Here is a 25,735-nt window from a genome sequence, read left to right on the forward strand (position 1 = left end):
GCCCACCATCTGCCCAAGGTTCAGGACCTTTCGCTGTCTTTTGACATTCATGATTCAAGTAACCCAAGGTAGACAGCAGAGCTGCGTAAAAACAAAGCCTCTCACTGCTATTTTAAATGCCGTGTTCAATTAGCAACAGCCTCTGGAGTTCAGAACACTAACTTGGAAAGATCTACTCCTTTTACAAACCTTTCATGTTAATCTCCAAGTGCTATCAACAAAACTTAAATAAATTCCTCCACTGCTTCTCAGTCTCTGGCCATTCCTAAAGTTTTGCTTTAAGTTATCCAGCTCAAGCAACCCGTCAAAATTACCCTGTGCTCTCTCATGTTTCTCCAGTCCCTCCACCCCAGTATAACCGCCCTTACAAAGTTATGCAGACTTTCCCAAAAAAGTCCTGGTTGTTCAGCAGGTCCCAGCGACATCTCTGAAGGCTCCTACAGACGTGTGTGCATGGTTTGACAAGATGGCTCACGCGCTGCAGTGTAGAATATACAACAGAATATACAGCGCTAGCATTTTGCCCTAAGACACTAATTTGTGTGTCTCTCCTCTACCCAGCCACCTATTTCCAAAAACTTACTGGAATAGAATTAGGTTTGAGATCTCCACTCTACCACCAAATTTAGAGAAATTGCTGTAACCAAATGTGAAGCAATAGGATACCGTACAGACAGTGGTTTGCTGGAGGAATAGCTAAATATGACTCAAAGGAAATAAATAAAGCAGTAATAAGAGTCTGACAGGGCTTTCAAGTGTATAATACTATTGAAGATTTTTGTGATTTCTAGAGATTGGACTTTGGCAGGGAGTGATGCTGCTGACACATTTACGTCATATCATTTTGTCTCTTGCCACCTAAAGTAAAAGGTCATCAATGCAGTGAAATATCTGGAGTACCTTTTTTCAACATTTTCATGTACACATAAGGTTATTTTTGATTTTCGCTTCAGGTTCAGTGACTCAGCTTTTGAAAGCAAAGGTAATGGGCTAGATGACCTTAAAAGGTCCCTTCCAATCCAAGTTATTCTATGATCCTATGATAATCAAAGTCGAGTTAAATTCATGCCATGGGCTCTGTGTCTCTTTTACAGAAGAGCTTTCTGGCTTTCCTTGTTGCAGTGGGCATCATAGTGACGCTGGCGGATGCATATTGTTTTTCTAAAATTAACAAGCCAGGGGAGTCTGACAAAGGTAAGAACGGGGAAGGTCCTCTCACTTGATAGTTCTGTGGCAACTCAGCTCTATGTGGAGCTGCCAGGAAGGGCTCAAAATACAAGGGAGGGAGGGAGGTGTCAGAAAGACATGAATAAGAGGTTCCAGAACCAAGTTTCTAAAAGTAGGGAAAACCAAAGTCTTCCTCGGGACTGGGTATGGTCGCAGCAATACTGTTGCTGTTGGTGGTGGGCTGCTGTTGCTATTCCAGCACATGGAGCTGATGCTGGAGTTGAGGGTAGTTCTGAATAAAGTGTGATGCCAGCTGGCAGACCTGGCTGTTTGGTTGCTCACTGTCACCCCAGATCTGTCACACTGAAACTGTCTCTAGCAGGTGAGGAAGAAACAAGTTCAGGCTCTCAAAATAGCCCAGGTAATAACCCAGAGAACAAAATGACTTCTACTTTACTAAAAAAAAAAAAAAAAAACAAAACCCCAGAAAATTTGCAGTAATTTTTAAACTTTACAGCCTTTATGTGGAGGCTTAAAGAACATGGTTTTTTTTGCTGCTGTCTTACGCAGGCTGTATCCTGGATGGAAAACTATACCCCTTTGGAGAGATCGCAAGGACAGAAAATTGCTTCAGATGCAGCTGCAGCCAAGATGCAATGCGCTGCTGCTCCCTGTAAGTTTGAACTTCTTGTTAACATCATTGCCCACAGGAAGACCACAGCTTTCTATCTTCTGGGAATAAATGAGTTTCTAAGGGCACAAGAGAGCCTTTCCTCACCCACGTCACAGTGCTAGGGCAAGCCAAGATCAAGTTCTTGATCATTGGGATCCTTGACTGTGTTTACCTTAGCTCACTTTCTGCTGACGGGGAATGGACACAGACCCTTCCATACACATCCAGTTGGGGCTTGCCTTTAATTTTGAGCAACCTGTGAACCCCTCTGACACTGCAGTTAAGTCTTTCCTTAGCAGGGAAAGTGGGGGTAGGAAGGAATTAATTCCATAAAGGACTTAACTGAAACTCCTCTGAAGGGCTTTATGATGATCTGAATCCCTTTCTGGAGATGCTTTTCTCCAGTGAACATGCTGACCCTAGAGTAGAAAGGCTCTGCTCTGAAGTATCTATCGCCAACATCCTCCTTTCCTCTTATCCTACCTTCTCGAAGGGCCAAAAGGGGTTGATTTTGATCATCACCTTTGCTCAGGTGACAATCTGTCAGGAAACAGCTATTAAATTCTAAGCAAACTGGCAATGATGAAAAACTAACGGAAAAGAAGTAAAACATGCTGAGACCATGCTTATGTCACACTGTAGATTGCTAGCTAGGCTGCTTTTAGCTGTAATTTCAGAGGTATCTCAGCACTAGTTCAAGCTATAATCACCGAACCACTGAAATATTGGACCTTTTATTGTTCTCAATCTTACATTTGCTTTCTTTTTGCCAATGACAGCTTTCATACCCCCATTGGTTATGACAAAGAGAACTGTAAAGTTGTTTTCAACAAGCAAAGCTGCAACTATGACGTGGTGCAGAAAAGTGACCCCTCAAAGGAGTGCGTTGTCTATTCTCGCGTGGGCTAACAACCCACCTGCTCCAAACCTCTCTGCAGTGTGGAATTTCTTCCCTTCCTACAGATGCTTTGCCATCACAGAGAAGCTTGAAGACATGGGAGGTGTTTTAAGAGAGTACTTCAGCAGCTCACTTTCAATCTCCTAATTGTCCTAATTCAGTCTACAAGATGCATAATCAGATACAATGTCTCATTTCTGTCATTACTTGCATTGGTATCACTGAGCTTTTCCGAATACAATAAATCCAGATGAAACATCCAGAAATGCTTCATAATGATGGTCCTTTTTATGTAATAACACCAGGCAATGTCACCTTCTTTGAGAAAGGAATGCATTCACCTCACTGCTCCAACATGCCGTGCACCCGTGCCCTGTCACAAGCTGTTCCCACGCTTTGCATGTTCTGTTCCAGCCAAGGACCAGAGCAGGTATTTTCACTCACCAGGTGTCAAAATCTGTTATCATTTGGAAGAGATGCACTGTTTGGGACATGCAGTACAATGGCTCCTACTCTGGGCACATAGGGCACACCTGAACTGCTGCAGGAGCTTTGTCAAGACCTGTGCTGCTAATGCCTGCGACCTATGGAAAAACAGTAAGGATGGAAGATCATTATCCTTTTTTGCCTTTTTTTTTTCCCCTTCTTTTCAGCAATGACATCAGCCAATAGCAGCGACTGTTTCTCTCCATTGCCCACTCTGACCTGTTGCCAGGTGTCCTCTTCCGAGCCCCGCTTTTGGAAGTCTGCACACACAACGCTGCATTAGTGGTTCTTGCCCACACTAAAAAAAAAAAAAAAAAAAAAAAAAGAGATCTAGATCAGCCCCTGGAGACCTGCTTCCTCATTGCAGCAGAGCTTGAGGTACTAATAAAAGACAGATGCCTTCTGGCTCTCCAGTATGCAAATTCCTCACATTCCCTGGGGAGAGAATTCCAGCCAGTGATGGGCTTCAAAACTGAACCACGCAATTGGTAATATCATAAATCTGCCCACATATAGGAGACCAGGCAGCAATACCTGTAAAGGTATTTAAGCTTCTACATGGCCTCTTTGCTCCAGAATTGAGTATCGAAAAGACACAGCAGTCTGCAGTTAACTGTTGTATGGTTTGAAAAGAAACACACCTTCCAGGACAAGTGGGTCGTTTAATGATGCTCCATAATCATGACAAGTCTGTTGTCTTGTAAAAGTACAAGGTTGCACACAGCTGAGCATTCTTAGGGCAGGGATCCACACTTGACCTGAAAATCAATTGTCAGCCTATATTTATTCAGCAGGGGCACTGACTTCTCAAGACAACCCATCTCAAGCTCTGCAAGCCATCAGTAAAATCAGAAGAATTTAAGGTGGTATGTTTTCCCTGGCTTTATTTCTGGTAATTTGCCTGTGAACATTGTTTTAAATTTTCTTATGGCTTAAGAGACCTCTTCCCTTAAGAGACCTCCTTTTGGGAAAAAAATCCAAACATTTTGCAAGTGCTAGTATTACATACTTTGCCTTTTAAAGTTCTCTACTTTATCTTGATATCACTTGATATCAGTCAATAACTCCGTGTTTCTGTACAATTGCCTCTTGCAAGGCTGAAAAAATGTGAGGGCCAGAATTAGAGTCAGTTCAGCTTTTTCCAGTATAAACACTTGCATATGCCTTTTAAAAATCTGACTCCCATTCACTGATTTAATCATGTCATTCCTCTAAAGAGCAGCATGCGGAAATGAACATTCTCATGTTGGTTAAGGTCCTAAGGTAAGTTTTCTCCAATGAGTTTTCATATCTTGCAGGAGAGGAAGAGTTTTGAAACTTGTCCTCAATGACTTTTCCCCTTTTCTTCCATCTCATGTCAAAATCACCCAGAACACAGCCTCAGCTGGTACCTGAAGGAATGTTCTCACTTACTTACAGAACAAACATCTGCAGCTTCTTAGGGGAAGTAATATTTTGAGCATAGAGATCCAAAGGCTTCCTACCTAAATAGCTTACAGAACAGTTTCTTGATAAAAATCAGTTTTCACTTTTTTTTTTTAAAATAAACATTTTCATGGCTAACAACAGTGACTTGGAGGTTCCTCATGGATTATTTTTTAAATTTGAACCAATGAGAAGTGCACACATCAAGATTAACATCCAGTTTGTTGTAGTCTGTAACTATGCCATGTGATACTGGAATTATTTCAGTATTCCAAGTTTTTCCCTACCAGAGTCTTACAAATTAAGGCTACACTTTTCTTCTGAAATTTAGGAAAATTAGTTTATTATTTGATAAAGTCACATTCATGTTCTTATTATTAGTGGTTCCTCAGTAAGACTTCATATTTTAAGTAATTTACAGATACTTAGCTGACTTTTAAATTAAATAGAATTTCATTCTACTTATTACATTATTTGGACATTTATAGTTCAGAGCCTTATTACCTCCTAGAGTCCCAAGAGTTTCTGTAGAATCTAGGCGCGAGTTTTCTTACAGATGAAGACGACTTTCTCAGTGCAAGATTTCTGATTTGCTGACAGCACCAGCAGAAGCATGAGTGACTGATACAAGAAACCTAGCACAGGCTTTGGCTCTCATGCTTAATGTATTCATTGAGGTTATGGGACAGGGAAGAACCAGCACATTTGACCAATGTGATTGGCACATCCTGCCAAAAGTTATCCATGGGTGGGGAAGCTACCTTCCACAGCAAGGGCACCTCCTCCACCACAGATACTTAAAGCAGAATCTGAACAGCCCAACACAAGCAAAAGCTGCCACTGGAGAAGCAAGAAAATGAGTTCTGGTGAGTTTACCAGGCCAAGGAAATGTGGAGAGAACTGACCTAGAGGCTCCAGAGAATAGTCTGGCTTCATTGAGACACAGAAATTCCCTCCAGATGTTTTTAAAAATGAGATCTTTTAGTTCAATTTGCAATCATATTGGGTTTTCTATTGCCAGAGTAGCTGGCACTACTATTTTTTTCCCCCCCTTAATAAAACAATTTTAGCAATGAAGCTCAGGAATCTTGAATTTCTCTTGCTATAAACTGGAAAGCCTGTCTACTGAGAGGCAAAATGCTTAACAGCATTGCCACAGGTAATTTTTAGCATTATTTTTTCATCGTGGAATGATCCAGCTGCAGGAAAGCAGGATGATGTCTCACTCACACCCTGTTTTGGATCCTTTTCATTATTTTCATACCACCAAAGATGAAGGAAACGTGTAGGGCAGAAATATAGAGATACACCAGTTCAGTTTTCCATCCTTCACAGCAATAAAACCACTTGCTGATTACTAGTAAAATTTTGGTAACTTCCTCAGAAATCTCAACAGAACCTCTCCAAACCCAAAATATCTTTGCATTTGATTTGCTTGGTAAGACACTGAAGAGTAAGTTTTTGCCATTTTTATATTCACCTCTGCAGAAAACACCAGGCAGACCGTACAAGAGCTCCTTAGAAACATCCCATTATTATCATGATAAGTCCAAATTTCAGATTCTTAAGATTTCATAGCACTTGGAGTCAATCTGTTGACATGTATGTGATCAGAGAGCCATGGCAATACCATACTTGCATTTGAGCTGCAACCTATTTCATATTTGAAGGAATAACAAAAATAAAATCCCAGCTGTAATTTTGTGAAAAAAATTACATGAAGTCTGTTAAGTGTTGCCTTTCAGGTGCTGTGATTCCTGTTTGCTTTCTCAAAGAGGGGGAAAGGAATTCTTCTAGCACAAGTATGCTCTCAGTAACTGTTAAAATACTTTCAAGAAGTCACAGACACAGACAGTGTTGCAGACATTGTGCGGTTTTTACAGCAGTGTTTCCTGGGCTTCCTTCATGACACCACTATGCAATGCATACTGTTATTATGAACTAAACAGCCCAGGCACAATTCTGGTGAAACCTGCCAGAGATAAGAGTCACAAAAGCCCATCAGGACAACTCGGTGTTGTTCTGTTCTAGTTGCTGCCCATCAGGAGCAGACAGGAAGGGTGTAGAACAAGAAATAGGAGGAAGCAGGATTTTATACACGACAGTGGAAAACAACAGCAGGGAAGAAAAGAGATCCCAACACCAAGATATGCCATGGGTTTTGCTGAAGCGTTCTGCGGCTGCTCTCCTCACCCCAGTCCGTAGTGAGTCCATGCACCAATAATATCCAACCACTGCACTTTATCTTCATGGAATTAGTGGCTAGCAAGTTTAGAAAATGGAAACAAGCTCATGCTCTCTAAATAGAGCTGAAATACAGTGTAGATGAGGTATACACAGAATTAACTGAGCTTTCCCCCGAAAAAGAGGTCACTGAACTAAGTAACTAACAGCATAAAACTGAAGTTAAGCCTTTCATTTTGTGCATGCGTGTGCAGGGTGTGTTAAAGATGGAAGACTGCACAAATTTGGTACCACCTGGAGGACCAAAGGCGTGCTTCCAATGCCAGCGCAGCCGGAGCAGGGTCCACTGTTGCACCATGTAAGTTCCACAAAGCCAGAGGCACCGATGGCGAGAACTACAGCAATGCTCCCACCCACCCCCCTTCCCATAGCTAACTCCTGAAGTCATGCCTCCATCAAAAAGTCTTTACTATTTCACAGACTTACAATCTTAATTTGCTTAATCAGCTGCAGGGTCGGGATAACAGTGTTTGGAATCACTGTGTTTTTTCATTTCTGGAATAAACTTTTCTGTCATTTTCTGGTTCACTGAAGAAGATTTCCAAGATCTATTTCGTTGCCATATGGCTTAAGTTGAAAGTTAGAAGTGTAGGAAATATTGCATTTCCCATACATAGGAGACGTCATTTTTGCTAGGTCTGTCTCTCCTATCCATTCTGTTTTACTGCCTCTGGACTTTTGTCCTTGCTGCTGTAGTGTCTGTGTCTATCTTCCTCAGTGTTACCCACACTGCAGAGAGGGAGATCTCCTGCTTGCAAACACAGCCTGGCATTTGCAGTTGGTTCTTTAGATCTTCTTATCTGTCTCTATGTCCCTTGCTTCACATTGATCCTTCACCTGGGGATCATGACCTGACAGGATTTTCCAGACTAGCTGAGGAATTACCATGTTTTTTTTTTTTAAAAATGCATTTATGCCTTTGCAGGAGGGATCTTTGCTTACGCACAGAGCTAAACAAGGGGAAAAAAAAAAAAAGTTTTTCTTATCCCACTGAAATGTCTTTAAATTTGGCCCAGGGGTGGGAATTCTGCTACATATGGAAGGAGACAGGGGTGTTCAGATCAGGGGAGAAATGACATTGTTTTCTCTAGCTTGGGCCTCCCAGCTTGCACTGAGACATGGATTCAAATTTCTCCTATGCCACATGTTACCTGGGACAAGTTGCTCACATCATCTGTCCCTTGCCTGTATGATTAGTACAATTCTTTGCTAATCCCTATACCAGGAGAGATCTGAGGGCATAGGCTTTGGCGTTTGTGGGTGTATGAGCCTCAGAGTTAACAAAAGCGTTCCCACCAAGATAAAACTTCCTTCCACCACATTTACAATACATTTCTGTGTCAACAGTGCACCATATATCTTAGTGCTGTTTGCTTGTGCTTTTCCTTAAAACAGCTGTCTTTTCTCACATGCAAATGTGACAGACTTTGTTTAACAATTGTAAAACCAATGCACATTATACATAGCATTGTCAGTTTAAGGTCAAGACAAATCTATTTGTAAAATTGTGTTTACTTACGATTTGAGAGCTGATATGCCTCAAGCTTCCTCTTGCTTTCCCCCTCTCAATGGCAGTACCAGTCAACCTACTGGTTTTAATGACTAGATACGTGAACTAATCTTCCATAAGGAGTCCTGCACTTACTCTCTCCTGCAGAAAGTGGATCCCTCTCAATGTGAGTAGTACTGAAATGGTGGGTTAAGAAACAAGGTTCCTGGACTGCTTTCATTCTAGTGCATCTCTTCTAGCTTTATTTATAGAGTAAAAGTTATTTATAGAGTAATGCTTTTCATAGGTATTAGCTAATTTGTTGTTTTTAAGAACATTACTGCTCCAAAGTCATGCTGTATTTCTCTGTTGATTGCCTAGCAGAGAAAGATACAGAAAAAACAAGGCAAACAATCTTGCATTACTCTCATTGTCTCCATGGTCATCAGTGAGATGTAATCAGAAATCCCAACTGAAGAATGACTAAGTAAAATAGGTAAATCTTCAAGAAAGACCCCAAGACTTTTCCCCGCTTTAGGAAGAAACTCTGTTCATTAGCATTAAGTGGAAAGAGGGCACAGAACTGAGCAGAGCACTGATATTCTTAGAATGTTTTTAGTAAGAAATAAAGCAGTTGGGAAGACAACACAAGATTTCAACAGAGCAATGTCTGTTGGAGATACCTGTTTCCCACACAAGCAAGGCACCTATCATTCTGTACGCAAACAACATGAAGAAATGCAGCATAACATGGGCCACAAATAACCTCAGTAATCAATATATGAATGGACTATCTACATAGAGTTTGCTGATCTGAGTGGTTTCAGCACCACAGCATGTTTTTAGGGTCCCCTGAGTTCACAGATCATGCAAAGTGCTTCTTCACTGTCCCTAGACACTGCCCAGGCTTAGATGGGTTGCTCCTTGTTGCATTCCAAAGAAAGCTGCTTGCAAGATCTTCTCTCCATACCGGTCATAGCTTGCACGAGGAAAACAGGGAATGTCCTGCAATGGGAACAGCTGGGTGGTCACTGCTTGCCTGAAAAGTTGAGAGAAAACACACATGCATGTTGGTTGGACTTTTGTTTTTTGGACTTGAACAACAAATGCATTTTCTGTCACTCAGCACAAAACCATCAAGTTGACTGGGTTTTGGCTGTAACAAATTCCACAAGTTTCACTCCAGTGTACCAGCATCGCAAACTGCTATGTGTCTGGTGACTTTTGTTCACATACAAGAACTGCTGCAGAGTGCCTGTCAAGCAAAATATTACATGCAAACTCCACAACATGCAAGAAGAAAAAATTAAATAGCTCGGTAATACTAACAGAGTTAAGGCAATGCAATTTGACAGTCCTTTTCTTCCAAACTATCATGGAATACTTGCTCCAGATTACCTTTGAGGACATGGAGGAGCCAATATCTTGAATAGGATTCTATGGTACTTCCCACAGGATTGTCAGCCAATGTGAAATAGTTGCTTCTCAGCACATAAAGGTTACAAAAAGCAGGCATACAAAGCTAGGGCCCATCCTCAGCCATCCCACAGATGTAAACTAGTTAGATCAGGCAGCATAGGAACAGAACATCAGAAGGGAAAGCGTGAACTGTCCCCATCTTCACTGCAATCAACACAAAAGGCAGCTTTGGCCTAGGATCAACGTGTATTACTTTGTTATCCTACTGAGCCTTTTTTCCCCTCTAAAAGAAAATGCACATACTCTGAAATACCTCCTCTGAAACACTGACAGTATCCCAAACCACGATGACACTTAAATTGGCTTCATACATATTTGTGAGAGATCCAAAGGGGACATTTGGACTCTGTTGATGTCAGTAAAGAAATTCCCAGGGCCTGTGCTTATGGGCTGACATGTTCTGTTGGTTTACCAGTGATTAGGAGCCAAGGGCATGAGCTGTGGGGCTGTGATGTATGCACTGCCCTGAAACAGGAGGTGACTAACATCAGCATTGCCCAATCTGACTTACTAATGATGGCTGATTGTGGGCAGCTTTATCAAACCTATGAATACCAGCAAGCACTTCAGCTCATATCTGCCATCCTAAAGAAAGATCTGGTAGCTGAAGAAAAAACAATTTACCCAACCTACCAAGTTGAAAGCCAGCTAAGGCTGTCCCTGTAAGTGGTGGTCTCACTGTGACCTGCATTGCAATAATGCTGGCGTTCTTATGTAGACATCCTGAGATGTTCTCAACTCTCGAGTTTGGGTAGAAGATGGGGCGTAGCCACCTCAGCTTAGAGTTCAACCTCAACTCTCAAACCCACAGTCAGGCAATGCAATTAGGCAGCCACAGTAGTTAGTTCAAGTATTGCAAACTGTGTAGCCCTGGTAATACGGGGAAGACTTCTTCCCCTACCAGGGCTACAGAGTTTGCAATATTTGAACCAGCTAGATCAAAGATAAGCAAAAGTAGGCTGTACTTGAGTCCTTTGCTATCAAATTACTGTTCTAAGCATTTGGAAAGCATATCTGTCCCTGACATGTACAGCCTCTGCAAAGAAGAGACCATCCCAAGCTACGAGGACAAAGGAAGAAAATATACCATACCTATTTTTTCCTCACTCACAGAGAACCTGAGTATATGGGTCTTCTACATGATGAAAAACTGAACAAGGAAGAAAACGGTTATCTAGGACCCTTTTCTCAGGGTCTACAGATGCCAGCCTCTCTCCACAGAAACCCTGCTTTACATGTAACCCTTCCAACCACCACTCCATTTCCACAAGAGCCTTCTTTCATCTTCAGCTGATGAACAAGAAAGCTGAATAATTGTTCAAAGTTAACCTCTTATAAAACCTAGATGGTTCAAACTAAGCATGCAAATTTTGCTGTGAGTGACAACCACAACCACACAGTCTCTAATGGGTTTCTGAGGGCGAGTGCTAAGTATTCCTTCCAGGCTTGAAATTCCTTTTGAAGTACCTCCCATAGCTGCCTTGCCAATCTGGTCTCGCACTGTTGTGGTTTAGCCCCAGCCAGCAGCTAAGCACCACACAGCTGCTCGCTCACTCCCCCACGGCAGGACGGGGAGAGAATCAGAAGAGTAAAAGTGAGAAAACTTGTGGGTTGAGATAAAAACTGTTTATTAAGTAAAACTAAAGGTGCATAAGCAAAGCAAAATAACGATTTCACTCACCACTTCCCATGGGCAGGCAGGTGTTCAGCCATCTCCAGGGAAGCAGGGCTCCATCATGTGCAACAGTTACTTGGGAAAACAAACATCATAATTCTGAAGGTTCCCCTCCCTCCTTCCCTCAGCTTTATGTGCCAAGCACAACATCCTATGGTATGGATTATCCCTTCAGTCAGTCAGTTGTCCCAGCTGTGTCCCCTCCCAACTTCTTGTGCACCCTCAGCCTACTCGCTGGTGGGGTGGTGAGAAAAGCAGAAAAGGCCTTCATTCTGTGTAAGCACTGCTCAGCAATAACAAAAACATTCCTGTATTATCAACCTTGCTTTCAGCACAAATCCAAAACAGCCCCATACTAGCTACTATGAAGAAAGTTAACTCTATCCAAGCCAAAACCAGCACAGGCACAAAAGCCACACCTATTTCTCCAGTGCCTTTCAGAAACAAACCATCCTGTTGTAATCAGCTTGTTTTAATAATGTCCACCCAATGAGGTCATTTTGCAGAAGCCTTATTGGAGTTATTAATGCCTATTCAGTTTGCTCAAGGATTGCTACCATATATTTCCTCTCTATATAAGTTCTCTGAGAAGAGCTTCCTACAGGCTTACTCCTTGCTGGAACACTCATAATTCTGCAGGAATGGTGAGTCCATTACATATTATACTGTAAAAGACCATGGTATTTTGCTATAGATTTTAAAGGAGGTTCTGCAGGATTTATCTCAGTGTTCAGAGATCTAAGCAACTTGAAGAAAGTAGAAATTCTGTGTTTTGAGAGCTAAAGTCAGACAGATAGGCACAGGCATCTAAGAACCATGGGTAACAGATATCAGCATATATATGGCAGGAGATGTCTACTAGAACTCCAGCTAAAGGTTTTCACTTACATGTAATATTTGGAGGTAATCTCTTTTCTGGCAGAAAGCAGCTCTGTTATGTCGCAACCTAGAACTGGCCTTCATTTTTGTGAAAAGTCTGGATAACTTCTGAACATTGGTCAAGCATTGGAACAGTCTGTCCAGGGAGGTGGTGGAGTCACCATCACTGCAAGTGTTCAAAAAAGTGTAGATGTGGCACTGCAGGATATGGTTTAGTGGGCATAGTGGTGTTGAGTTGATGGTTGGACTTGATGATCTTAAAGGTCTTTTCCAACCTTAATGATTCTGTCAACATTTAGTTAAACTCAAAAACATTAGCTTGATTTTTACTCCTTTACAGCTCTATTGCAGTTCTGTGGGTTTTAACCTCTCCTCTGCAAAATTAAATGCTCATTTTTCCTCCCCCCACCTCTCAGTTATGACTTCTTTTTATAAGTCATCAGTTCTACTCTGTCCAAAAAACCCACATATAAATACAACATATGCGTGTGCATATGTCACTGTTTATTCCTAGTCTACATTCCCTCTCTTACCAAGATTTTAAATTCATCACAGCTAATTCCACCCTAGAGTTCTTGCACTTATTTCCTTCATATCCCCAAGGAAAGCCCTTCAAACATTTCAAACTAATATTGAAGGATAAGGGACTCGCTGAGGAATTTAAGCTGAACTTTCAGAAAAAGCTGCTGACAAAGGTCATAAAATACAGATTAATGTAGGTCAGAAGGGACACCTGCAGGTCATTTGGTTCAACCTCCTGCTCAAAGCAGGGCCAGATCTTGATGGTTCAACTTCAGCTAGAGATCTTCAACTTGTTCCTAATCCTTCAATATTAGGGTGAAAAATCCAGTGGATTCTTCAGACTCCAGTGCATAAGTTTTCACAACTATGAGTGAGGTTAGTGGCAGATACAGTCAGTGACCAGTCCTGTGGAGAAAATGTCTAGAAAAATGAATGAGGAAGGAATAGAACACACTCCTTTTACAAATAGTATCTGATTCTATGATCAGTCCTGTATTAGGCTTGTTTTTAACAGCTTAGAAAGACAGATTCCCCCCCCAAATGATGCTCTTCCTCTGCTTCTTCTAAATGGCTCAGTATTCCTGACTGTGTGTTCAAGTATCTAAACTGCAAAAGGCAATTGGATTTTTATTTGAAACCAATGTATCTTCCTATTTCTAATGGTAGTATTTATTATCAAGACATCTTAATAATTAAGTATTCATATTAATTCTGCTTTCTTGTTCAGAAAACCACCTTGGCCTGCCTTCTTGTTTTTGCCATCAACGTGACGCTGTCCAATGCCGTTTGCTTCTTTCAGCCGTTGAAGCCAGGGATGTCTAATGGTGAGATCGTAGTTAAGAAGCCAACTGTCCTCAACTTGACAGACATCACCACAAGCACTACTTGATTTGATTTGTCCATTCAGTGCAATTTATCACAGTTTAGAAATAAGTGGAAACTGTGGTGAGAAACCACTAAGAAATGGCAGGGGGAAATGGGGTATAGAGAGCAGGGAATTTATGATATGTTATAAAAAAGAGAAGAGTTTCATTGAGGAGCATCACACAGGCCAAATTACAAATTAATTTTGTCCAGGGAAGTAGCACAGGCTTAGTTTATCCATCTGCATGAAGTAACAATTAATATTTTCACTACTTCAGCATATTCAGTAATACTCATATATACTATATATACACTAATACTAAATAAACTCCTGCCCCAGAGAAGGGAGGAGAAGGGCATTTCTCTATGTGTGTGTGGTCAGTATAAAGCAGGAAGCAGATTGGCAAGTGTTCAGCACACTGAACAATTTATTCATTAATTGTTTCACTATCCCAAGGAAAGGTCTTAAGAACAGAATGGCTGCTCCCCTTGAGTCTTGGACGCTCTTCCTGAACACAGCTAGTCTGTCAGTCTGTGGATGAGTGGAGCTGAAGGAAAACAAGTCCTCAAAAGAAACATGCAATTATTTGGACACAAGAAGAGCTGATGTGTGCCAGTATGCAAAATAAAATGAGTGCCCCAAAATAGAGCTTTTTCTGGGAGAGTTAGTGCTACTACTAGAAAAATGAGTTAGCATTGCCAAATAAAGAGAACATATTTATAGGCAAAAACACAACCTAGAACCCCCAAATCCTCCACTCTGTTTTGTCCTGTCCTTATAAAAACCTGCTTTCCAGATCACTCATTTAGGCAGTCTGTTCCATGGCTATTGGACGGGAACTTTTTATCCAGTATGTGCTTTCTTCCTGCAGCTGAGGATCAGAAAGAGTTTTCTGGGCAGGTTCAGTCTTGCTCCAAATGAGTCAACAATTGTTGGTGTTAATGAGGGTGGAAGTCAAAGCTGTTTCTTAATTCTGACCAGATCTGTGCCTAGTGGTCTTTCTGCTTGGTGCTCCAACTCCTGTACTTAAAGATCAGCTACTCCAGGAAACCTGATGCTGCTGAGAACCACAGGAAAGAGAGGGACCCAGGAGACCCTTCTCCATGCATCAGAACAGTAGCAGTCCTGCTCTTTTGGGGACCCTTCGTGTTTGCCAGACAGAACCCATTTTGTACAAGCAATAGTGTTAGTGCAATAGATCTGACACTGAAGGCTGCTTGCACACAACATTTTCAGGCTGCCATGACTCGAATGGAGAGCTGCATGAATTTGATTCCCGCTGGAGGACCGACTGCTATGATTGCTCCTGTTCCAGGGATGGAATTGGTTGCTGCTCCAGGTGAGTGCAAAGCAGCAGCGAGGGTTTTCCTCCGCTGCCATGATACAGGCACAAACCACTTCCCTTCACACAGGGGTCCCCGAGGAACAACCATGACCCTTCTCTCACTCACTTCATATCAAAGTTATGCATTAACGCAATGCCATCATCACTGAGCATGCAAGAAGTTCCTCTGACAAATATAGCTCATGTTTAACAAATGATTCTTGATTTTGAAAAAAAGAGGACTTAAATCTTCTTGGGGCTAAATCTTCCCAAAGCCACACATTGCCCCTCTTTTCTCTGAGAAGCAGCTCAAGATACAGTGGCCTGCCTATAATTTTTCCTATAGAGGCACCCAACCACTCATACAATTCTTGTTCCGTACTTTGGATGAAGAGAAAAAGCAATGATATTGAAGTAGCAAATAAAGGCAACAAACATCCCTTGGGTGTAAATCATATCAGTACACTACAACTCTCCTCTCATCCTGCTTAAGAAGCAGGCTGAGTAACATTTGAGCTGGGAACTTTGTGCAAGGTCCCTTTTCTGCTCCTGAACACCTCCTCAGTATAGACTCGTCATATTAAAAGTGTAGATACCATCTGAAATGGAAGCTGTTTACTTCCTGGTCTCATCACCTCTTTGTCTTTCTTTTCTCAATGACAGCTTTGCAACACCATCTGGCTACGATGAAGAGAAGTGTGTAAGCATCTTCAGCAAGGACACCTGCACTTATAAAGTAGTGGAAAAAGATGATCACTCAAAAGAATGCCCTGTCCATGAGTGGGTGGGCTAACAGAGAAAGATTGTGGATTTGGGGGATATTTCCTTTTTTGTTTTAAGGGGTCTCTCTCTCACAAATTCAAAAACACTGAAAAATGCAGCTGTTGAGGGAAATATACAGATAAAACCTAACACATAATAAAACTATTCACAAAAGACTCCCTTGGTTTCTCTCCCATCTGCTTCCCCATGAAGAAAGAACTGACTTGTTCCTTCTTTGAGATCAGAAATTAAAGCTGACATTTTTAAGCACCCTCAGTAGCTTCTAATTTTAATTCTTCCCTAGACACACTTCAGTGCCATGGAGTATTTTCTATCATCTGTGCACTGCTCTATCTTAAAGCTAAAATAAAATCAGATGAAGCATCAGAAATTCATGTGACTTATTTTCTTCTTTGAGGATGGAAACCTAAAGAATTAACATTAAAAAAAAAGATATGGGAAAGAAATGAAAAACAACTTAAAAATCTTTCTGAACGCTCTTTTCTAGGACAATGTCTTATATGATGATCTTTTATCCTATATGGCTCTCTGGAGCCTGCCCAACTTATGGACTGCAAGAGCCACCTAACCCAGCACTATACTTCCATTCCACCCACAGCACAGCAGACCCAGTACTCAACCTGAGGTTTGGGTAAAAGAAAAGATCTCTTACTCAGATTAACCCTTAAGAAATTCAAGTTATTAAATTGGCTGATGGGTAGGATTCTGGCTGGATGGAGAGACTGACCTGGACTGAGCTCAAACAGGGAAGCAGCTCAGCAAATCCACAAACAATAACTGAGAGGGATACGCTTGCCAGTATAAGCTCTCCCTCAGGGCACTGCTTCATAATCTTTATGAGCACATTTGTGCAGCTGCCTCTTTCCACAAGTGACTATGAGCATCCTATGTCTCCATCCTCTATATCCCTGTAATAAAAAGAGTGTGTCAGAGCTTACATAGTTGTTTCAGATTATGGAATGAGCACATACTTTGATAGCAGAGCCCAGTCCCGCTATCTGCAGGGGCAAGGCAAGCCTCAGCTTGTGTCAGCCTTGACCACACGTGCTCCAGCGAGCCACACAGGATCCTAGGAATTATACCCCAGTGTTTTATTTCACCTCTGCTTCCCTTTCTCCTTCCCCAGAAAGGCAATCCTGTTCATTACACCTTTTTTTTTTAATTGTCTGCCACATGCCCTTTTGGAATAGGACCCGCAGTAATTTACTTCATACAAGTTTACAAGCCAAAGCTGCTAATGTCTCTCTGCAAATAGACTAAAGGTGTCACCAAGCCCATACAGCGCTTACATCAGTAGCGGTAACAATTACTTCTACTGGGAAAAAGGTAAGAGGATTTTGCACAATTTGAGCTGCATCTGTCCCACTTTCTCCTTTCCTGACTACCAAAAACGATGCAACACTGGTTGAGGTCTTGTGCTCCACATTGGATAAGACACAGGTGTCAACAGGCTGCCCAGGATCACATGCAAGATTGGGTTGTAACTGAACCGATGTTCTTGTGAAGCCCAGGAAGATGCTGTACATAGAATTCAGAGCTTAACGCCCAAAAAACTAGTTTGCGAACAAGGGATACCTTTTCCTTCATTATCTTTAGACAGTGGGATTTTGATCAAGTACTTACCAGAGCTAGCTTGACAATGTCTGTTACAACACCTGTTTATTTTGTAGTTTACCTCCAAACTCACCTGAAACTGACTGCTCAATTATTTTTTTTTTCTAACATCTACACATATCTGGAAGCTACTGGGACCTGCTTATGGCGTATTTATGCAGGCAGTCAATTATAATGCAATGTGGAAGAAGCTTGGTAACCAAATATTTAGGCACACGATTAATTTCTGTCTTGATCAGATGTCCTTTAGTGATAAGGAATTATTTTGTAGAACCAGTCAAAAATAAGATCTAGACTTCATAATACTATTCAGGAAGACTACAAGCTAAAGAATACAAAGACTTAGAATATAACAGTAACCAAAAAGCAAGGTGCTCTGATGACATTTCTGAAGGCCGTGGTGTAAATTTTCTCAGTATTTGCAGGGACATTCTGGGTTCAGTATGGAGATACCTGCTTCTGAACTCCTGAATTATTAATTTTCTGCAATACCATATCCTAAACTGAAAATGCTGATGAGTCTGGAACTGTGACCTGCATTTGGCTGAAGTTGAGCTTTGTGTTTATGGTCTCTGTATACAAGAGATCAAGTTCTGTACAGTCTTCCAAAAGAGGAGGCAATTTTCCTCCTTTCTGCCATCTTCCTCCCCTCCTCAGCTAAGTCTTTTTCTGCATCACTGAAGTCTGCTAATTTCTCTTTCTCCAGTTTTTCCGAGCGCACCATTCGTTTCTATTCCGTTGCAGATCATGATCTCTGAAACAGAACAAAATCCACTGAAATCCATTTACCCCTGAGCTTCTTGCTGCTTGCTTAAGTTTGCTAGTTTGAGTACTCTCAGACAGAGTAGTTGCGGATGAGGCATCCCATTATGTACTCTCTGAAAATTTTCCGAAGGCTGGCAGCATTACAACTCCTGAGTTATTTCAGATGGACTCTACCCAAGTATCAAGGCCATGAGAGTTTAAAAAGTGTAAAAAACAGGCCATTATTCTATCTCATATCTTACAGGTGCCATCCATGTACAGACAGGATTTATGCTCCGAGACATGAATCTTGCTGTTTACAGCAAGGTGAACAGAGTCACAGCCTGTCTCGATATTCAATAAAGAAGAACAAAAAAGTTTGCCTGCCAAGAGGAGATTGCATTTGAAGGCCATGCTGATTTGTTACAGCAGAAATAGAGTGTGGATAGATCATTTTGGAGCTTGTGTAATAGTCTTCAGCCTTTTTTATACAGCATAAAGGAGAGGTTTTTCTCTGTGTTATTGCCATCTCGGCAGCAGATGCAATTTAAACCCCACCCACAAAGAGGAGCCTGTCTTCTTACTAGGTTTGTCCTTGCAGTAATAAGCTGCCTTTACCTTGGACTCCAGCTCCCTAATGGGTGTAATCCAGTGCATGTGCAAGCTGTTCCTTTCTGACTTGCCCTCTACCTATCACATTCCTTACTCTAGCACTAGAATTTTTTTTTTCCCAATATTCTGGTCTAACTCATAGTTCTGGATGACCAGCCCCAGCCCCTTCAGCACCTGCCAAGGATGCTGAAGTTGGGTTAGAACCATTTTGGAACTGCACCCACGTACTTGCATATACAATCACAATTCACGTACCACAAAGCACACATGTTTCTTGGGAAAACTGGCTGATGGCGTGACTGCAAGCAGAAATACTGCTTGTCTCTTCTGTTTCTGCTTCCCTTCTCACCTGCTTGGAAAGCTCAAGACTTGCCATTCACAAAACGATCTATCTAAAGTGCCATTGCTTGGGAGCCATTGTCCCCATTAACAGCTGGGCCATGAGCCTATTTGCTTCTCTTTGCAAGCCTATGCTAAGAGAAAGCATATTTGAAGGCATCTTCTAACGACACCATGCCTAGCACAGACCCCAACACTTCAGGGTAGAGGCTAGAGGACTTGGAAATACTTTCTGACAAACTATTGCACCATGGGAATTGTAGGACTGTTATTTCTAGTTTCTACCAAAGGAGATGACACAGGAAGGGTAGCAGCATGGATGGAGAGAGACTTTTTACCAGGGTCTGTAATGATAGGACGAGGGGTAAAGGTTGTAAATTTAAAGAGGATACATTCAGATTAGATACAAGGAAGGAATTCTTTACAATGAGGGTGGTGAGACACTTGAAAGGGTTGCCCAAGAGAAGCTGTGGGTGCCCCATTCCTGGAAGTGTTCAAAGTTAGGGTGGGCAGGGCTTTGAGCAACCTGATCTAGTGGAAGTTGTACCTGACCCTGGTGGGGGCAGGGGGTGGGGGGCGGCAGAACTAGATGATCTTTAAAGGTCCTTTCCAACCAAAACTGTTCTATGGATGTCATTCTGCCTGCAAGAGACTTCCAGGTTCCGTTGTAAGGCATGTCAACAGAGAACACCAAGTCTTAGGTAAGCTGTGACCAAAGATTTACTTCCCTTTTTAAGGTTGAGTAGACATACGCATCCAAATTCCAGAAAAGCCAGCCTGAACCGGCACTCCTACATGATGCAGACCTACTTAAGCATGCTTTAAATCCACCCAAGCACCTTTCTCCACCATCTGCCAAGTCTTGTTACGATACGTGGTTCTACCCTGTCTGCTATGCAAATGCAGGAAAGATTCATTTCATGCCTAATCCTAAAAGCCTCCAGGGAGCAGTCTGCTTTCCTCTTGTCTGCTCCAAGTTTCAGCATGGAAACAGATGATGTTACCTATCATATCTAGTTTTGGAACACCAGAAGCACAGCAGGACTTGGCTCCCTTCTGTAGCAAGGAGTCTAGCTGTGAGAGGATGACAAAACGCTCAAAACTGAGAAAGCAGAGACAGAGCATACAAAGCTCTGCTTTGTTCTTCCTTCTCTTCATGTGGTAGCACACAGCTCTCCTGCTAGCCCTGCTAAAGAGGGGCACTTTTGGATAGCTAGCCCTCTACTCCCAGTAATTCTTTTCAAGGCAAGTCTTTTGAGTCCTGGAAAGGTGTTCCTGCCCTAAAAATGAAATCTAGTGCTTAGCCCACCAGCTACCAAGTCTTTTAAACCAAAACCAGAACGCACATAAAAATCTGATAAAACTTAATGGTTTTGTACCCATTCAGGTTTTGTTTCCATTAAGATTTTTGCCTCAATCTTAAAAATAAAACACAACTTCAACAATCATAAAAAAGGAAAGTGCATACCTCATTCACATTATGCATGCCAAAGAAGCTAGAGATTTGCAGTTCACAATCTGCATTGTGCCAATTTAAAAAACTTAGATAAATTCAATTCATGACAATTTTGCTTGTTTGCTTTGCTCTTAGATAACTCTTCTTTTGGTATGCAGGACAGTTTGCATTGGCACCTTTTGAAAGCCAGAACGTTTCTGTTCAAATCCATTGTTGCGTGCATGTTTCCCTGGGCCAAGCTGTGATTTATTTTAGGGCAAACTGATTTGCTCTGTAACAGGTATTTACATGAAACTCCAGAACGGGCAAATCATACGCCAAATCTAAAACACTCAACAAGACGGGGTTACTTTAACACTCCTCCCCACCCCCCGAAATTCTGTTTTCACACTTCATTTCTTTCAGTGTGCAAGTCTCAACCACTGACCCATGCTTTTTATGCTTCTCCAGGGCTTCAGTGCTTTTGCATAATCAATACTTCAAGTAGATCTCCATTATGGAGCACTGATAAACTGCATTTTTTTGCCACCACAAGATGACAACCTCCTTTAGAATACCCCAGTATTTTCTCCACTGTAATTCCAGAGGTTTCTCCCATTGCTGTCCTGGCCTGCCAAAGATGGGCTCATCTACAGAGACAGAAACAAGCAGTTTTGTTTAACAGCTAACTATAATGGCTCAGAGATTGTGAAAGTATTAATTCCTTAAGCTGTGTAACACAGAATTCACTCCAGTCTGCTGCATGAAGGTCGGGGTAGCTGAACTGGGCTGAAATACCAGCTTGGGACCATGTAGCTTCCCTAACATGCTATGCTGAGCCAAATTGCAGTCTCAGAGTACAACAGCTCACTGAGACTCTTTGCTTCCCCTTTTCAGTTCCTATTTTGGGACTTGCTTGGTCTCTCCGTGACATCCCTTAGTGACACCCCTTAGTCTCCCCATGTCCTGCACAGGGAGGAAACTTCCCAGGGGCTGCAACAGCTTATTTTATTAGGGTGTTCTCCTGCTCTTGCCCTGCTCCTGGACAAAAGGATGCTGTCCTGTGCACCAAAGGTGATGGTCAAGGAGAGGTGAGCAGGGATCTGGTGCAGTATTCATTCAAAACTCTTTAGACTCCTGAAATCATAGACTGGGTTATTTAACAAAAGTCTCTTTTTTCCTAGCTTAGTTGTTTGTTCTTCTTTGCAGTATGTGAGTAAGGCAGACTGTTGAACAGGTACATTCAAAGCATAGAGTATCGTTCTCTGATATTAACAGCAAATTAAGATAATATAAGGTTAGATAAGAAACCAAGACTAACATTATTATGAATCCTGGCAGAGACATTTGTGAGCATAATACCCAGAATTTCAGCATCTGATTTGGCTACACAGCTGGCCCCAAGCCTATGTTTTTAGGATACAGTTTCTGTTGAGCAGCCAATATTCCTCATTAACATTTCCTTTTACTTTCTTCCAAGAATGTCTTCTGAATGGGGAACTATTACGTCTCTTTTCAGTAAGAAAGAGTTTGAAAGTTAGAAGCACCAAAATTGTATCAGAAATGGAGAGTGGCATACCAGTATTCTTTGCTTGGTGCGCACTGCCAGCCAAGTATTTCATAGAGGACCTAAGTTTTTCAGCAAGCCTAGTGGGAAGCATAAGGAGCTTGATCCAGCAGATTGCTCTAAATACAGACCCGCTACCTTAGTACAGCTTAGTTATCTACACATCTGACAGCTCTGTAACTTTCTTTTTCTGTTGTTGCTGAGGGGGGGGGGGGGGGTTTATATTGTTCTTTTTTCTCTCTCCTATAAAATCACTACAGTCACTAGATGGCATCCTAGTTCTGCCACAGTGCTCCTGTGCTGGAAGGAGAGGATGGACAAAGAGCTGCAGAGAACATAGAGACCTAGATCCCGATTCAGCTGGCAGACTTGAGCTCGATTTCAGTTTGCTCCAGTGAGGTTTAAGAATGTAAGAGGCATTTTTATCAGTGTATTTAGTCTATTAGTACAGAAAGGAACCTCCAAGGAGATATGGACAGGACTGAGTAGTTTTATGAGAATTTTTTTGAACTTGGACGGAGACTGGTCTGCCTGAATTACCCTCGATACAGGACAATGAAAACAGTAACACCGCTTTGGAGTTTCATTGAGGGAACAGATGCATTAGCACCTCTGTTACAACAGAGCAAAACCAGGAGTTTACCCCTTGCAGCACAACAGAGTAAGATGAGTCAGATATGATGGCTTGTGAAATCACCACCAGGGATAAAAGGGAAACTCTAGTACCAATTCTAACATAGAGAATCTGGTTCATAGCAAAAAAAATAATAGTGCTGAGGTCAATTCTGTCTGGGAAAAGAAGCAACTTCATAAGCTTTCTCAATAGTAGAAGCGTTGTTAGGGCTGATCTCATGCCTATGGTAACCAACTTCTTTCTTACAGACCTCTTAAATTGCAGTTTTATTATATCAGCTTCTGGCTATACCGCCCTTTTGCCACTGCATTTTCTTGCCCTTCAAGAATGGAGAAGCTGCTAGAAAGTAAACTCCCAACACTTTGGAAAAAAAAAATCTTTGCCCACTTGATAGAAGTTTTCCACAGTCCATGTCAGTAATCATACTTCAACTCAAGAAATTCATTGTTGTGCATTGTATTAGTGAAGCATCCCTTAACTTTGGAGGTAATAAGCTCCATTTGTTAACCTTACCTCTGCTCAGGTTTTAAAGTTATAGTCCTCCTAAAGATTTTGCTACAGGCAGGACAAGTTCCTTCTGCACCCCTGTCCCTCAAGATTTCCAGCCAAACTCCTCAGAGGCACTAGTGTCAGAAATCAAAATGAAGACAGAAACAAATGCTTGTATACCAACACTTCTTCCCCCCAAAAAAACCCCAGCACCTCAGAGCTGACAAGGCCACAGATGTTGGCTGGAAGAAACACAAGTGGCAGAACATGCCGTTTACAGTTCAGGAGTATGCTGGTTTTGGATGGGATAGAGTTAATTTTCTTCATGCTAGCTGGCATGGGGTTGTTTTGGATTCGTGCTGAAAACAGTGTTGATAAAGGGATGCCTTAATTATTTCTGAGCAGTGCTTACACAGAGTGAAAACCTTTTCTGCTTCTCTCACCACCCCACCAGCGAGTAGGCTGAGGGTGCACAAGAAGTTCGGAGGGGACACAGCCAGGACAGCCGACCCCAACTGATTAAATGGATATTCCATACCATAGGATGTTGTGCTTAGCACAAAGCTGAGGGAAAAAGGTTCAGAATTATGATGTTTGTCTTCCCAAGTAACCATTAATGCATGATGGAGCCCTGCTTTCCTGGAGATGGCTGCACACCTGCCTGCCCATGGAAAGTGGTGAATTAATTCCTTATTTTGCTTTACTTAAACAGTTTTTATCTCAACCCACAAGTTTTCTCACTTTTACTCTTCTGATTCTCTCCCCATCCTGCCACGAGGGGAGTGAGCGAGCAGCTGTGTGGTGATTTAATCCCAGCCAGCAGCAGAGCACAACAAGGAGGCCCACATGTAGCTGCTGCCAGTCTTCTTCTCTAGCACTAATTTGGGAGAAGGATCCCAGGAAACAGTTCTGTTGGCTGCCTGGACACTACAGCACACTGACATCATGTAATTGAATTGCAATGCTTTATTGGTCAGATAGACACATTTGGAAGGGCGTGGATGGATGCAGGATACATAAACAAGACCAGCACCCTGTCTGCAAGAAGCAAAACAGGAGATGCTGGTTTTAGCACATGACTTGCTCACTAGAGCCGCTACCAGACTCCTGTGACTTCATAACATCAGGTAGTTCTGGGATGCTTGAGAAGGGGTCAATATGCAATGGTTCAAAGGTTCCATTGCCAGGTCTGAATAAAGCCAATCCCACCACAGCAGGAACATGCAGATGGCAAATTTGGCTGCTTAAACCAGTCTAGCAAAGCCCTATCATCCTCATCCTGCATCTGGTCATCTGTGTAGAGCTGCTGCTCCTCTGGTGGCCTCTTCAGTATTCCCTCCACCACCTTTTTCAACTCATGCACAGTTGTTGTCTCTTTGGCCTCAGTGAAGATTGTTGTCTTGTGACAGCAAATCATGAAGTAGACATCCATCACTACCCTAGGGCTTCCTGCAGCCCTCTGTCACTGGGAAACAGATTTCAGTCCTCTTAGTGGAAAAAACTGTATTTTCAGGAACACCTGAAGTCAAGACAGAATTGTCATTAGATAAATGGATCCAATGTGGAAAAAATACCTATAGAGAAGTGCTCCACTAGACAGACCAAGATCCTCATGTTCTACACAAGCAGAGATCTTAACTACTTAATGACTTTTGTCTTCCTACCTAGATATCATCTAGCAGAGATCTTTTAACACTGTTAATGAGTATTTGTGTTACTTTAGCTTTTTATCTGAAAAGCTTTCATCCCCACTTTGCTTTGGGCCACATACATCTACCAAAGATCCCAGGAGGAGCCAAGCATGCAGCTCCGACTGCACTCAGCACAGAAAGGATGAAGCACAAGAGAATACAGCACACAAAGTGGTTGGGGTTTGTTGGTACCCAGTCAGGCAAGAGACAAGAACTTCCCTGGCTCCTTCAGACATTCAGTAAAGACAGGAAAGTTGATAAATACGAAAGTGTTGAGAGTTGTCAAACTAATGGAGAGTGTTAAGATATTTTAGCCTCCTAGTTTCAGGAAGTTAGTTGCCAAAAATAGCTCATTGCCCAGCACCAATGTTGATAGTGGAGACTCAGCTTAGGAGTAACTCTTCCCCCACAGAATTTGGCTAGGGTGGCAGAGACTCACACAGGAGCAGAGTGGGAGGGGAAAATAGGGCTGGTAGCACTAGCTTAAGAGGGAGCTCTTCAAAGCCCAGACATCTTAGGAGAACTTTATGGTAGTGACAGTGTAGTTGCTTGTCACACGCAGAGCAAGTCACACCCAAGAGGCTAAAGGCTCACTTCAGCTCTGAAGTGCTCAAGAGAGTAAAGGACATCTTCCCAGAACTACCATTACTGGTTCCTACAGAAGCAGTTCAGGGCCAGCATGGGGCTGGCTCCACCTGCAC

The 25,735-nt window shown here is 42.1% G+C and overlaps 3 protein-coding genes across 3 annotated transcripts; 2 read left to right on the top strand and 1 right to left on the bottom strand.

The window, feature by feature from the left end:
• Nucleotides 1-1,070: 1,070 nt before the first annotated feature.
• On the top strand, nucleotides 1,071-2,749 carry LOC309406887 (beta-microseminoprotein; the record flags this gene model as incomplete). Its single annotated transcript, XM_082002240.1, has 3 exons — nucleotides 1,071-1,194; nucleotides 1,738-1,840; nucleotides 2,620-2,749. The coding sequence occupies 3 exons, from the start codon at nucleotides 1,071-1,073 to the stop codon at nucleotides 2,747-2,749; spliced, it is 357 nt and encodes a 118-aa protein (XP_081858366.1).
• A 7,628-nt stretch (nucleotides 2,750-10,377) lies between these two features.
• Nucleotides 10,378-15,919, top strand: LOC309406687 (beta-microseminoprotein-like; the record flags this gene model as incomplete). Its single annotated transcript, XM_082001966.1, has 4 exons — nucleotides 10,378-10,461; nucleotides 13,665-13,815; nucleotides 15,039-15,141; nucleotides 15,790-15,919. The coding sequence occupies 4 exons, from the start codon at nucleotides 10,378-10,380 to the stop codon at nucleotides 15,917-15,919; spliced, it is 468 nt and encodes a 155-aa protein (XP_081858092.1).
• Nucleotides 15,920-24,411: 8,492 nt separating this feature from the next.
• Nucleotides 24,412-24,775, bottom strand: ELOB (elongin B; the record flags this gene model as incomplete). The annotated part of the gene is given in 2 exon segments (XM_082001967.1): nucleotides 24,412-24,595; nucleotides 24,597-24,775. Coding segments are annotated over 2 exon segments (363 nt in total).
• Nucleotides 24,776-25,735: the final 960 nt, after the last annotated feature.

The sequence above is a fragment of the Phaethon aethereus genome, assembly GCF_964289735.1.
Source record: "Phaethon aethereus genome assembly, chromosome: 7".
In the NCBI taxonomy this organism is placed as follows: Eukaryota; Metazoa; Chordata; class Aves; order Phaethontiformes; family Phaethontidae; genus Phaethon; species Phaethon aethereus.